This window comes from Balaenoptera musculus, chromosome 5, assembly GCF_009873245.2.
Source record: "Balaenoptera musculus isolate JJ_BM4_2016_0621 chromosome 5, mBalMus1.pri.v3, whole genome shotgun sequence".
Taxonomy (NCBI): Eukaryota; Metazoa; Chordata; class Mammalia; order Artiodactyla; family Balaenopteridae; genus Balaenoptera; species Balaenoptera musculus.
Window position 1 is genome coordinate 22825850 of NC_045789.1, and position 14193 is coordinate 22840042.

The 14193-nt window shown below is 44.3% G+C and overlaps 1 protein-coding gene across 1 annotated transcript in view; it reads right to left on the bottom strand.

Moving 5' to 3' along the window:
• Positions 1–334: 334 nt before the first annotated feature.
• The window catches only part of SETD7 (SET domain containing 7, histone lysine methyltransferase), a 48803-nt gene continuing 34944 nt past the window's right edge, over positions 335–14193 (bottom strand). The window contains exons 8-9 of the mRNA XM_036852359.1: positions 10693–10850; positions 335–6043 (exon numbers count right to left, since the gene is read on the bottom strand). Coding sequence (XP_036708254.1) covers positions 5863–6043; positions 10693–10850 — 339 coding nt within the window. The 3' untranslated portion in view covers positions 335–5862. The remainder of the gene's footprint in view (positions 6044–10692; positions 10851–14193) is intronic.

Consider the following 14193-nt stretch of genomic DNA (forward strand, 5'->3'; position numbering starts at 1 on the left):
GTAAGATTAAAAATGTTTTCTTTGTTGTTTGCATTTGTTTTTTATGTATTATTTGTGTGAAAGTATTATAAACCTATTACCCTATTACAGTAAAGTACTATGTAGCCGATTGTGTTAGCTGGGTACCTAGGCTAACTTTGTTGGACTTACGAACAAAGTGGACTTACGAACGCACTCTCAGAATGGAACTCGTTCGTATGTAGGGGACTTACTGTAACATTTTTAAACAACTTCAGATGTAAAGTTTTCTTAGTAATTTAAATATACAGGAAGACATGGCAGAGAAATACGTTACTGCCTTCCTGCCCCAGGCAACCAAAGGAAGACAAAGACAGGCGATTGTATATTTTGTTTAATACTTGCATTGTTTCTATAGCGCGATTATAGCAATCTTTAAATTTACTTTTCATTACAAATATTTGTCAAGTTTTGTTTCAGAAACATTTTTCCTACTCTCTTGCACATGCACCCAGACACACTACAAAAAACTCATTCATAACACAGTAAGGGCAAACATTATTCATGTAAACATCTTTCATTAATTTCCCATAATTTAAAAAAATCATAGAATTATAGATATTGAATAAGGCTCATAGATTTAGTTCAAATTCCACAAAAGACCAATCAAAGATGCTCGTTAACTGTGATGAGGTTAACTTTTGGTTGCAATAAATGCCGAAAGCATTCCCCTGGCTTCCAATCCTTAAACATACCTCACAACCTAATCAATGCATTTCAGGATAAAAAGAGAACACAGAAAACCCAGGAGGAAAAACTTTTGAAGTAGGGAGCTCAGAACCATGAACCCGACTTTCCTCTATGATAAGCAGACATCACATAGTCCCTGTAGTTTCCCAGTACATGACTTGAGATGAATGACAGTCATCCAAAATGTAACCAAGTTGTATGTTAAGATACATTGGTGTGTGTGTACATATTGCTAGTATACACAGTGAAAATTTGTCATCATATTTATCATTTCATTATATCCAGGACTAAAGCGGAAAAAAAAAACCCCACTCAAGTTGAATATCATTATAAAGGAGTGTTCTAGTAAGAGTCAGGGGAGTTGGGAGGTATGTCCTATAGGGAGGTGATTGGTCTTGATGTTAACACGACTTCTAACAACGGTGTGTAAAGTCACAGACAGAGGAAGCAAGGATCTGCGTTATCCGAGGATGTCTCTCTCTGGTTGGAAGTTTGGTGCTTGGGTGCATAGTTTCCCAGAGCTGAGACGGGAAGTGTACTGTGCTAAGAAATGGGCCCCTTGCCAGCAGGACCCTCCTCTGTCCTCTCTCGAGGTGGAGGCCCAGAGGCAGGGACTGCTGGCAAAACCGTGAGGTCCCACCCGGGGGTCTGAACCCCAGCTCCACTGAGGGCAGCCTCCCTGACGTGTGTGACTAGGCAGTAAGGGAAGCGGTGGATGGCGGCCAGAAAACCTGGTTCCGAGGTTCCCATGGCCACGTCTGGCTTCTGATTCTGCTGCCCTGCAAAGAAATTGTGCTCCGGATAACTGCACCGGTGTCTCTAATGCCTCTGAGTCACTCACGGGCCCCCAAAGGCCCGGAGTGATGTCACTAAGGGTGGACATACCTCCACGAGCACCTAACTTCCACCAGGAAGCGGCTGAGGCACTGGGGAAGCCTACGAGCTCTCTCCACATCAGGTGCAACAACGCGGGGAAGTTGCCATGAGTCAGAGTTTTTTGTAGGCTTTTTGATTTTGTAAAAATCAAAACTGATCTGCATTATATCTCAATAGACTCAGAGAATTCTCACCAAAAATGTTTGCAATTTGTTTAAATAGCACTGGAATAATTCAACTTCACTTAAATATATTCATTCTACCATGAAAATAGTTCATACAAACATCTATTTACATACAAACACGTTAAAATTTGTGAAAAGGGTTTCCATCCCTGTGGTTGTATGGCTTGAAATAGTTTTCATTGCTTTGAGTATGTCTGCACCCATTTGGCAAAATAAAACGATTACAATTTAGTATTTCAAAAATCAAAATGGATACTGAGGCTCCAAATTCCTGAAGGGAAAGATCAAAGACAAAAAAAAACAGTCTATCAAGGTACCTCAAGTAGATGTAAATTCAATATATTTTGTGAACCTTTGATCTGCGGCAAATAAACATTACGACTATCAGTCTTGCAACATGGTTTTGCTTGTTTTTCTAAAACGAAAGATGTCTGGATTCTAAATCACTACTCTTAAGACAGAAACTTGAGGCAACTGTTTTAAAACAAAGCACAACAGAAAACAATACCTTCCTGGAAGATCTTAAATGCATTTTGCAGTGAGTGATTTAAAATTTCATATAGTAAAGGAAATTTACTAAAGTGCCACATACGACTCACTGAGAAGACAACCCTTGAACTCACTGTTCACAGTTACTGCAATTTTACCGTTACAATTAAATGTTGTCAATGGTTACACTTGGCCTTTGCTTTGGCCTTTTCAGGTTGTTGGTGATAAGGAAATTGTTTTTCAAGTGTGAAGAACCCCCAGAAGGCAAATAAGTTTAATGACAGCCCCAGACAGGTTCAAAGGGGTCTTGAACAACAAATTTCCTTCTCAGTTTCTCAGGCAGACCAGGGATGAAGCAGGTTAAAATAAGAATAGGTACTGCAAAACTCAAGTCTTCCTTGCCGGTAGCTTTTAAATCTCATCATTCCTTTGTGTCAGAAATTCAGTCCTTACGGTGGTTTTTTGTGAGTCCATTCAAATGCCCATTTGGGGACATACTCCTACAGATTAGTTCCTATTCCTAACTCTAACACAAGATAATATTTTGTCATAGAAAAGCTGCTAAGGAAAGATCTAGTCATGCAGGAGGTGGACTGAGACGGCTCTGAGTGAATCTGATGGGGACCATGGCATCAGGCACCCTCCTCGGCACTGACCCTTTTGGAGGAGAGCAGAAAGTTACTCCTTTATCCCCACCACCTGGACTCTTCCACATTTCTGTTACGATGCTGATGAAACTACCTGCTTCCTGACGTATTTCCTTCCACAGCGGACGTCAAGATTCAGTAGAAAAATACATCCCAAGGCTTCCCCCTCAGCTTTGGCTCAAACAGGGAACAAACCCTATTCCCTCACCAGTTAATTCCTCATGGGACCCCAACCCCCTTGACTATTTTATCTACCTACAGAACACAGTGAATCTCAAGGCCCCCTCTGACCCCACCCTGTGACAAAGCCTTACATTTGGCGGGGGGTGGGTGGGGCGGGGGTGTGTGTCAGGGGGACAACAGGAGTAGCAGAAGCAGATGTGGACACAGAGTGATGGAGAGAGGTACTCGCAGAGGGAAAGACAGACAGACAGGGTCCAATGGGCCAGAGAGACTGGCGGGAGAGGAGGGAGAGAGGGAGCGGCCGGAGGGATAAGCTGGCACGTTGTTACGTACAAACACCAGCCATTCTCACAGACAACAGAGAGAGAGAGAGGGGAAAGGGTAGGGCAGGAGAAAGAAGAGACAGAGAACAAGGGAGACAGGAGAGAGGACGTGGAGAGGCTCAGCTTGGATGTACTGCTTCCTCTGATTTGTCTGAACGTCACAGACAGACACACTGCCGGGCTCGAAACTCAGAGAGTTATTCACTATTTTATTTGAAAAATGGATTTGCTGGTTAGTCACTATTTCCAACTCTTCAGCCACTTTCGTCAAAAGAAAAGAAAAATTCCATTTGAATGGGGTAGCCCATTGGGACAGACATTACACCCCATGGCAGCTGGCAGCCTGAAGTCCTTGCTTTGGAGTCCTGGCGCCATCCTCCCCCCCGACCGCACTCCCTGATCTGGCTCCACAACCCAACTCACTGGGGTTGATTAAAGCCATCTTTCTCCTGAAGACAGTCACTTACTTTGGGACGCGTTTGAATGAAAGCACCTATCAGAATACAAGTCCCAAGACTCTGCGCATCTGCCAGTTTATGGAACGGTCTGGTCTCTTTCTACAGAATAGAAGCGATCCTATCCTGGTGCCTTTTAATCTAAAAACTCTATTCAGTTCACTTCGTGGAAGATCTTCCTGGCAGCCTCAGAACTTCTCACGAGTGAACCAGCAGCTGAGCTCCCTGAAACCGTGGCCACCTAGCTGCACTGCTGGGGACAGGGGAGCTCTGGGAAGCCTGGACTTACCAAGGGAAAGGGCCACTTCTGTCACTGTCTTGAAGGCTGAATCCTGTGCCCAGGAGCTGCCAGAACTGAAAGCTGTGAGCAGCCCTGATGAAGCACTTTTGTTAAATTCTTCCCAAGAGCAATGTGTAACTGACATGAAATAGCAAACTTCCTCCTGCCTGTTTCTTTTCTCTTTTCCTGCTCCCAGCAAGCCTTCCCTACTAGCCAGAGCTACAGTGTGGAAGGCTTCAGCTTTCAAGACCAAACTGACTTGGCGACAGGTGCCCCAGCTGACAGTTGCAACTTGTAGCAACTGCTGCTTTCCAGACCTCCCAGCTCCTCAGCTGGGCATCTGAAGAGGACACAGCTATGGCATGTGGTGAGGGCACTTACAAAAACCCCAAACTCCCAGAATTCCCCCAGAGTAATCCCAGTCAGGTTACATACCTAATTAGCTAAACTAAAAAACAGGGGCTTTTCTCCTTATTTCTGCAGTTGTGATTACACATGGCTAGCAAAAATGGCTGAAATGCTATTGATACCGTTGCTTCTAAGCTATACAGGTGTTAGTCTTAATTCACAAGGCTGTGAAGCAGGTAAGTGCTTTGAAATTACAATGATGAAGAGTTTTAGCATTAAGGTTTGATTTGTACCTAGTGATCAGTACGTCTCTCTTAACAGTAGCGATTTAAAAAAAAAAAACAAACCAAAAAAACCTTTTGAATTCTGTGTTATAATTCAAGTTTGCTATTTGACTTTTGAATTCAATGCACTGTGCCACAAGCCAGACTGCTCTGTTATGTACATTTAATGTGTACCCAAGGAGAAAAAAAATTACTAGCACTATTGAAGATATTGCAAAATTGCCACGTCTACTGCTTAGAAATACTAATTTCCCCCTCTTCTTTCTTAAAGTATATGTTACAACTCTTCCATAACTTAATGCAAACAAAGTAAATTCATTTCTTCTCACATCTTAAAGCAAAGATATCTTTGTTTACATGCGAGAATAATAATTCTATAATAATAGCCCGGCCCTAGGAGCCAGGTCTTTATATTAGGACATAGTAATGAAACAGTGATATAGAGAGAGCCAGAGAGACCTACACACTGGCACTGAAACGAAATCCATTTGGAAGTTTTCTCTTGTGAAAGATACCTAAGATAGAGAAGAGGACTAAGGGGTGAAGTGACTCAAAAAGTAGGGTTCTGTTCGCTAGGGGAAAAACAAAGCCATTCTATTGCAAGAACAGATCAAAGGTTAAAAGGCAAATGATACTACATTTAGAGAATAAAAATGTAGTAATTCTCTGTCCTCCATATGGCGCATATGCAAGTGTGATAACGCAATTTGCACCGGCCATAGAAATAAACCTCATGGAAAAGCCACTGACTAAAAATGACTGAAAAACCCCCTTTTTTCAGTCTAATCGTTTGGCATCTCTGAATGTGGTACAGATTTAGTCTTGAACCACCCAAGAACATCACGCTGTCTTCTGTCAAGTGCTCAACAGTACCTCTCAGGAGGGCGTTGTTGCTAGCTAATTTTAAACCTGGTATGAGTAATACAGTCAGACCTAGTTAGTATTCGAGAAAGTTGTAGCGAACGCAGAGTGAGAGGATGTGATGTCACAGCATGAGCAGTCCCTGGTTGTCCCGTTGTCGGATAAACGTAGTGCATAGATCCAAGTTTCTATTCCAGGTCTCTGAAGCCCGGAGCCAGGCCTTTCACTTCTGCTGGGTGGCCTGGAAGGCCTTCAGCTCCACCTGGTACCACTCGGGGGCTTCAGGCCCACTCTTCCCCGGGGGGCTGTGGTCGTAGCCATAGGCAACAGTGAGTTCCTCGTCGGCCTCCACGGCTCGGAGCGTGCGAATGCATTTGATGGGTCCAAAACGGGGGTGGACAAACCTAGACATCAAGATGCACATGGTCATTCCCGGGCCGGACCGGGAGGTCAGATGCAAAGGCTAGAAGGGCTGAGGCAGGAATCACCCGTGTGCTTGCTGTGCCCTGGACACCACCGGCAGGTCCTCAGTGTGTGGGCCACAGAGGAGCCGGCATGAGCTTCCCCTGGGAGGCTGGTGCTCACGGGGATACTCCGGGCTTCCCCACCCAGACCTGGTGGTGGGATCTGCGTTCTAACACCCCGCCCCCCTCCCCCTCCCCGGTGATCCCTATGTACATTAAGGTTTAAAAAGCACGGCCCTATCTTCCTTTCTGAGCCTATTTGCCACTCTGTATTTGTAAATCAACAATCAGGATCTTCAACAAAAATCTGTCTTTAATGAGAAATCAGATCCAATGCGGCCTGTCAGCATTTCAGCTCCTCTGGCCCGTCGCCTCACATTACCTGCCTGTACCTCGGGGAAAGGCTTTGCCAGGGCGCTTCTGGAGTTGTAAGAAAGAGCCCTGTGGATTTGCAAAAGCATAAAAACTCTGTTTTCCATCCTGTACCTATAGAGGAAGAGTTATTTTCTAGCATAAAAGTAAATGAAGATATTTTTCCCAAGAGGGAAGCCCAGACCGCTCTGCCATCCTGCTTCTTTCAGATTTCCCTCTGATGCCCCCTGTGATGGGAGAGGCCGGGCTAAAGCTAGGATTATGCTCCTCTGCCAGAGGCTCCCGGCCTGGCTCACCTGCACGGCTCCCTTCAGGGGAACGGGAGCTAAATAAGTATTAAGAGACTCATCTCCTCTAACAGCTGCTGAAACCCAACAGGGACACCTAGGAGGCAGGCCAGAAAGAAAGTAACTTTGTTTTCCTATGCATCTGGTCAAATCCATTCATTTATAGTTACATTTTGAACAAAGGGCTTTGAAACACCAAAGGCGGAGGTTCCAGGCCTGAAGTCAGAGGTACAGGGCGCACGATGGCAAGCGCTTGGTGGGAGACGAGCGTGTCTGCAGTGTATGGACATATTGTGTGGGGGGTAAAAAGGAACCACCACACTCTCACTCCAAGGGGGCCTCTATGCCCACCCCCTTTGGCTGTCCTGTTTCTTGGAAAGCACACTTGATTTGGGCCCGAAGACTTTGGTGTGAGTCCTGGCGCCACACATTATGACTGCCTCCTTCTGGAAAGCTCACCTCTGTGTCTCTGAATCTCACTTTCCTCACCTACCAAATCATGATAACACCAGTAATCCTTATCCTCCAAGAGTCATTGTGGTGACAAAATAGGGTCACGTAAATAAAGCACCACACACAGTGCCTGGCACAGCTGAAGACTCGTATCAGTTGTGACGTGTAAGCAAGCATGTGGGTGTATGAGAGCACGCACGTGCACAGAAGTGTCAGACTGTGCTCCAGCACAGAGGACATCCCTGGATCAGGGATTTGGGAATTCCTTATTAAAATCACTCTTTGTCTCTAAATTAAAATATTTCATTAAAAAATAATACTCCTTACAATGGAATATTACTTGGCCATAAAAAAGAATGAAATAATGCCATTTGCAGCAACATGGATGGACCTAGAGATTGTCATACTGAGAGAAGTCAGTCAGACAAAGACAAATATCATATGATATCACTTACATGTGGAATCTTAAAAAAATGATACAAATGAATTTATTTACAAAACAGAAACAGACTCGCAGACATAGAAAACAAACTTATGGTTACCAAAGGGGAAAGGCGGGGAGAGGGGGAGGGATAAATTAGGAGTATGGGGTTAACAGATACACAATACTATATATAAAATAGATAAACAACAAGGACCTACTGCATAGCACAGGGAACTATATTCAATATCTTGTAATAACCTATAACGGAAAAGCATCTGAAAATGAATATATGTATATCCAAATCACTTTGCTGTACACCTGAAACTAACACAGTATTGTAAATCAGTGATACTTCAATAAAAAAAATACTCCTGAAATGGAGCTCTAGTTAACCTTCTGGTACACTGAAAAAAATCGCACAAGAAGCCTAAGATTTCTCTTATCGTCCTCTTGTATTTTCATTTTCTTGCTCATTATCGTTATTCTCAGGGAGTAGAAAATGGACAGACTGAAAAGACAGAACTCAATCTCAGGTGCTGATTCTTCAAAGCAGCCCTAAGGCACAATGGTTAAGAGCACTTCTCCACTTTGACAAGAGCCCTGCGTTTCTTGTCGCTGATCTGGAATCAGCAGTAATACTAGGGGCCCCACGAAGTTACTGGGAGGATTGAATGACAATGTGCACAGAAGGCTTTAGCACAGCACTGACCTAGAGGAAGTGCTCAGGAAACACTGGCTGCACGATTAGCCCTCAGACCAAACCTCTGGGCCACACTCTTCGGTCCCTTGTCGACAAGTAACCTATATTTACAATGAGAAAAGTAGTTCCTGCCTATCTGTCCATTTGGCACGCTGTACCAGACTACAGTTAAAACAGCTTATAGAAGTGCTGTTCTGTTTAAGTTACAGTGTGCATAACAGTACCAATGATTTTAGAAACAAATGAATGCCATGGATTGGTATCTGAATGTTCTATTTGATGATTATTCAGCTAGTCTCCCCATGACCCCAAATAACTAATCGTTCACATTGGGCTTGGGGAAAAAAAAAAACTCTGAGGAGGGACTTGATTTTGCACAAATGGTTCCTTCTCTTGTCTCCTGTGCTGTCTCCTTTTTGATGAGAAAAATCATGTTCTTGCCATGAAATCACAGGACTCATTTGTTTTAAGGGGCAGCCTCAGTAGCATTTGTTATCCTTAGGTACCACTGCTTTAAAGGGTTGTTGTTCCGCTGTGTGCAGCCTGCAACGATGCTTTGGCCTAATTCACACTGGCCGTGAAAGCCTTGGAGTTAATAACAGTGTCAGTTTCATTTCACATGACACATGTCCTTTGCCATTTCTACCCGCCCTTTAAACAGAAGTTGTAGCTTCAGTACTTGGTACTGGCTGCCAAAGAGAGCAAGTCAGTGCCAGAACAATTTTAAAGCCATCTCAGGGATGCAAGAAGGGACATTCCAATCCTGGCAATTTTCCTACAGATTAAATGCATATGATCAGATCCTGCTTATGTTAACAAGCTAGAGGACTAAGTGACAGCAAACTACAGCTGAGCAGAAAAGGCTGCACACAGCTGCCTAACTCCTAGACTCCTAGCCTGTCCTCAGGCTGAGTTAAGAACAGCAACAACATGGAATCTCAGCTGTATCCCTTAAGGCAGAGTCGGATATGCTTGCCTTTTGGAAGAGAGGGTTCAGGGGGCACATGAAGACTACTAAGATATTTTGTAGGACTACTATGTGGAAGAGAGATTGACACTGTACACAAGAAAAAAAGGGAGGTAATTAGGGCCAAGGGCTGGATATTACAGGGAAACCCATCTGGGCTCAACAGAAGGAACTTTCTAATTCTCAGAGCCCAACAGCTAATTCCATGATATGTATTTGTCCAGACAGCCGCCTGTGTGGATAATGGTAAGGTTCTCATCAATGGAGGTTTCCAAGAGGTTCAATGCAGCGCTGGAAGGGGAGGTAGGATTATTTGATTTTTTTAAATAATGGTTTTGTTGAGATATAATTCACGTCTCATAAAATTCATCCATTTAAAGTGTACAATTCAGTGGTTTTCAGTTGTGCAACCATCGCCACTAATTTTGGAAGCTTTCATCAGCCTCAAAAGGAACCTCCACGCTCATTCGCCATCAACTTCTACTCCGCCCACCCCCGCCCCCAGCTCTAGGCAACCACTGATCTGCATTCTGTCTCTGCGGCTACAGTGGACTGTTCATATACATGGAAATCATACACTACATGCTCTTGTGACTGGCTTCTTTTTTAATATTTATTTATTTATTTTGGCTACACTGGGTCTTCGTTGCAGCACGCGGGATCTTCGTGGCGGCATGTGGGATCTTTAGTTGCGGCATGTGGGATCTTTAGTTGTGGCATGTGGGATCTTTAGTTGCGCCATGCAGGCTCTTAGTTGCGACATGCATGCGGGATCTAGTTCCCCCACCAGGGATCGAACCCAGGCCCCCTGCATTGGGAGCGTGGAGTCTTACCCACTGGACCACCAGGGAAGTCCCCATGACTGGCTTCTTGCACTTAGCATGTCTTCAAGGCTCATCCATGTTGTAGCATGTGTTCAGTATTTCATTCCTCTTGATTGTTAAATGATAGGGACTCTGATTTTACACATTTTTTTCCAATACTGAGAGCTCACGTCCTAGGCTTAGGATCTTTTGGTTCTCCTTCCTCTCACATAATAAAAGGATTCCCTAATCTCCACTGTGCAGAGTCATTTCAATTTGTACTATTACTTCAAGTGACACTACCCTTAATTTGCCAGAATGAGACAACTAAAGGACAAAAAAGCCACAAATAAAACAGCAACCACTAAGTACAGCCTTTCCACAGCATTTCTACTCTTTGAAGCACTTTTCCATTTCTGAGTTTCAAGTTATAACCATGAGGCCCCTGGCCAGAGGACCCTCGAATATTCTGAGGAAGCCACCTTCCTCGAGGCAGGATGACACCTTTGAGGTGCCCTCCTCATTCTCGGGGCCCCGAGGCACAGAGCTGCCCCAGCCACTGGCCGCGTGGTCTCCTACTCACATGTCGTAGATGCAGTTCGGAGTGAAGGAGTGATTTGCCTTGTGTCCCAAGGAGGCACAGTACTTGGATACACGGTTGTAGGGCTCAGGCACATCAATGACCGTCTCTTCATCGAGGGAGAGGGTGTTCCCATTAAGAGCCCAGTCCCTGCTGTCGACCTGCAGAAAACAAGAAAGCGAACATCAGAAAGGCCCTTCCTCCCAGGAGCTCAGAGGACGCCGGAGATATTAACTCATTTATCCTTAAACTTCACGGTTTGAGTGCCACATACAGGGAAAGAGCCTAAGGCATCCCTTGCACCGCGATGGTGCAAACCCCGCACACTGACGGTGCAAAAGGCGTATGTGGGCAGCGCCGGCAGCTCAACTTAGCATTTATTGATTTTCCCCTATCTTATATGAAAAAAAGGATTTAAAGTCCCTTTACAGAAACACAAAAAAATAACCTGATGTCTTTTTTTTTTTTTAACATCTTTATTGGAGTATAATTGCTTTACAATGGTGTGTTAGTTTCTGCTGTATAACAAAGTGAATCAGCTATACGTATACATATATCCCCATATCTCTTCCCTCTTGCATCTCCCTCCCACCCTCCCTATCCCACCCCTCTAGGTGGTGACAAAGCACCGAGCTGATCTCCCTATCCTATGAGGCTGTTTCCCACTAGCTATCTATTTTACATTTAGTAGTGTATATATGTCAATGTCACTCTCTCACTTCGTCCCGGCTTACCCTTCCCCATCCCCGTGTCCTCAAGTCCATTCTCTGCGTCTGCATCTTTACTCCTGTCCTGCCCCTAGGTTCTTCAGAACCTTTTTTTTTTTTTTTTTTTAGATTCCATATATATGTGTTAGCATACGGTATTTGTTTTTCTCTTTTTGACTTACTTCACTCTGTATGACAGACTCTAGGTCCATCCACCTCACTGCAAATAACTCAATTTCGTTTCTTTTCATGGCTGAGTAATATCCCATTGTATATATGTGCCACATCTTCTTTATCCATTCATCTGTCGATGGACACTTAGGTTGCCTCCATGTCCTGGCTATTGTAAATAGAGCTCCAATGAACGTTGTGGTACATGACCCTTTCTGAATTATGGTTTTCTCAGGGTATATGCCCAGTAGTGGGATTGCTGGTCATATGGTAGTTCTATGTTTAGTTTTTTAAGGAACTTCCATACTGTTCTCCATAGTGGCTGTATCAATTTACCTTCGCACCAAGAGTGCAAGAGGGTTCCCTTTTCTCCACACCCTCTCCAGCATTTATTGTTTGTAGATTTTTTGATGATGGCCATTCTGACCAGTGTGAAGTGATACCTCATTGTAGTTTTGATTTGCATTTCTCTAATGATTAGTGATGTTGCATCCTTTCACGTGTTTGTTGGTGATCTGTATATCTTCTTTGGAGAAATGTCTATTTAGGTCTTCTGCCCACTTTTGGATTGGGTTGTTTGTTTGTTTTTTGAATAAATTTATTTATTTATTTATTCATTTATTTATTTTTGGCTGTGTTGGGTCTTCGTTGCTGCACGCAGGCTTTCTCTAGTTGCGGCGTGAGTGGGGGCTACTCCTCATTGCGGTGTGCAGGTTTCTCGTTGCGGTGGCTTCTCTTGTTGCAGAGCATGAGCTCTAGGCACGGAGGCTTCAGTAGTTGTGGCGCATGGGCTTAGTTGCTCCGCGGCATGTGGGATCCTCCCAGACCAGGGCTCGAACTCGTGTCCCCTGCATTGGCAGCGGATTCTCAACCACTGTGCCACCAGGTAAGTCCCGGGTTGTTTGTTTTTTTGATATTGAGTTGCATGAGCTGCTTGTAAACTTTGGAGATTAATTCTTTGTCAGCTGCTTCATTTGCAAATATTTTCTCCCATTCTAAGGGTTGTCTTTTCGTCTTGTTTATGGTTTCCTTTGCTGTGCAAAAGCTTTTAAGTTTCATTAGGTCCCATTTGTTTATTTTTGTTTTTATTTCCATTTCTCTAGGAGGTGGGTCAAAAAGGATCTTGCTGTGATTGACGTCATAAGGTGTTCTGCCTATGTTTTCCTCTAAGAGTTTGATAGTGTCGGGCCTTACATTTATAAACAGATGTCTTGAATTAAAAGCAGGTGAGTGTTATGTCAACGAGTCAAAGACGGCCTCTGTGTATGGGCCCCTAGGTTGTTTATTTCTTCACTGCTGGCTGAGACCTGTTACCTTAAAAGCCCATCACCACCAACCTTAAATTTTTACATACCCCACCGTTCTTTTAAATAGCCCAAACAGAGCAGAGTTTTAACCATTCAGAGTTTGCTTCATCCACAAAACCTCACCCCACATCTGCTAGGAGCAGATAGATAAACCCAGGACCATAAAGACGCCAGACTGTAGCTGTCCTTTGGAGTTCTTTGGCCCAGAGACCCCTCCCAGGCTACACATCACCTAGACATGTCAACCCCCTCTCCGGTCCCTCTCTTTCCCAGGAGTTCCCTTGCCCTGCTCCCCTCTGGACCTTGGCCCCTGCGCCATAAGCCTCTGAATGGCCTCATGCTGGGAGGACACCCCCCTCTCATGCAGCCCCGCCCAATCACCACCCAATATCTATAAAGCATGTGTGCTGCTGCCTCTTATGGTCTTTTTCTTTAATCAGCCCTCAAATCCCTTGAACCTCTACAGAGAAAAGGATGAAGCCAAAGAAAAATGAAAGTAAGAACATCAAACGGAACCAGAAACCTAAGGAATGCAAAACTGAGCGCCAGGAAAGTCCTACACCTTTGCTGCAGGTGGGCAATCGGTGTGACCAGCAGAGTCACGGACAACCAGCGCGCTCTCTCACCCACAGCAGGACTCACTATCCTCTGTGCAAGCAGCAGGCATCCCTTCTCCCAACCAGTCCTGACCAGCATGCCCCAGCATCTGTGCATGCCAGCAAGGACAGCGTTTTGGAACCAAAAAGGATCACACTTTCATTCAAAAACTGTTGACACTCAGAGATATACCATCTCTCCCGTCTGGAAGCTACAATTATGCTTTTATTTGTATCTGATATTCATTCAGCAGATATCGACTGAGCACCTACCATATGCTAGGCACTGTTCTAGGTGCAGGGGATACAGCAGTGATGAAAGTGAGAAAATCTTCATCGATCTGAATAGTCCAGACCTGTTATGTGATTTGATATATGACACTCAGTACCATCTTCCTTATGTTGCCACTAGCTGTGTATTTTTCTCATCTAAACTTCATGAAGGCAAGGAGGCACCCTCATTCATTTATATAGTGAGTTTCAGCACAGAGACAGATTCTGCTGTTAGAAACCTTGCTTGAATTCTGCCAGTTACTATAGTTGTGACCTTAGGCAAATTGCTTAACCTCTCTTGGCTTCAGTTTCCTTAGATGTAAAACGTTTGAATAAATTATGGATCAATATCCCGAGCCACCATCCATAGGCTGAATTTCTTGGACTTTCTGGATTGACCATCACAAGGGGACACTGCGAGGCATATCACAGCTCGGTTTGTGCACTGAC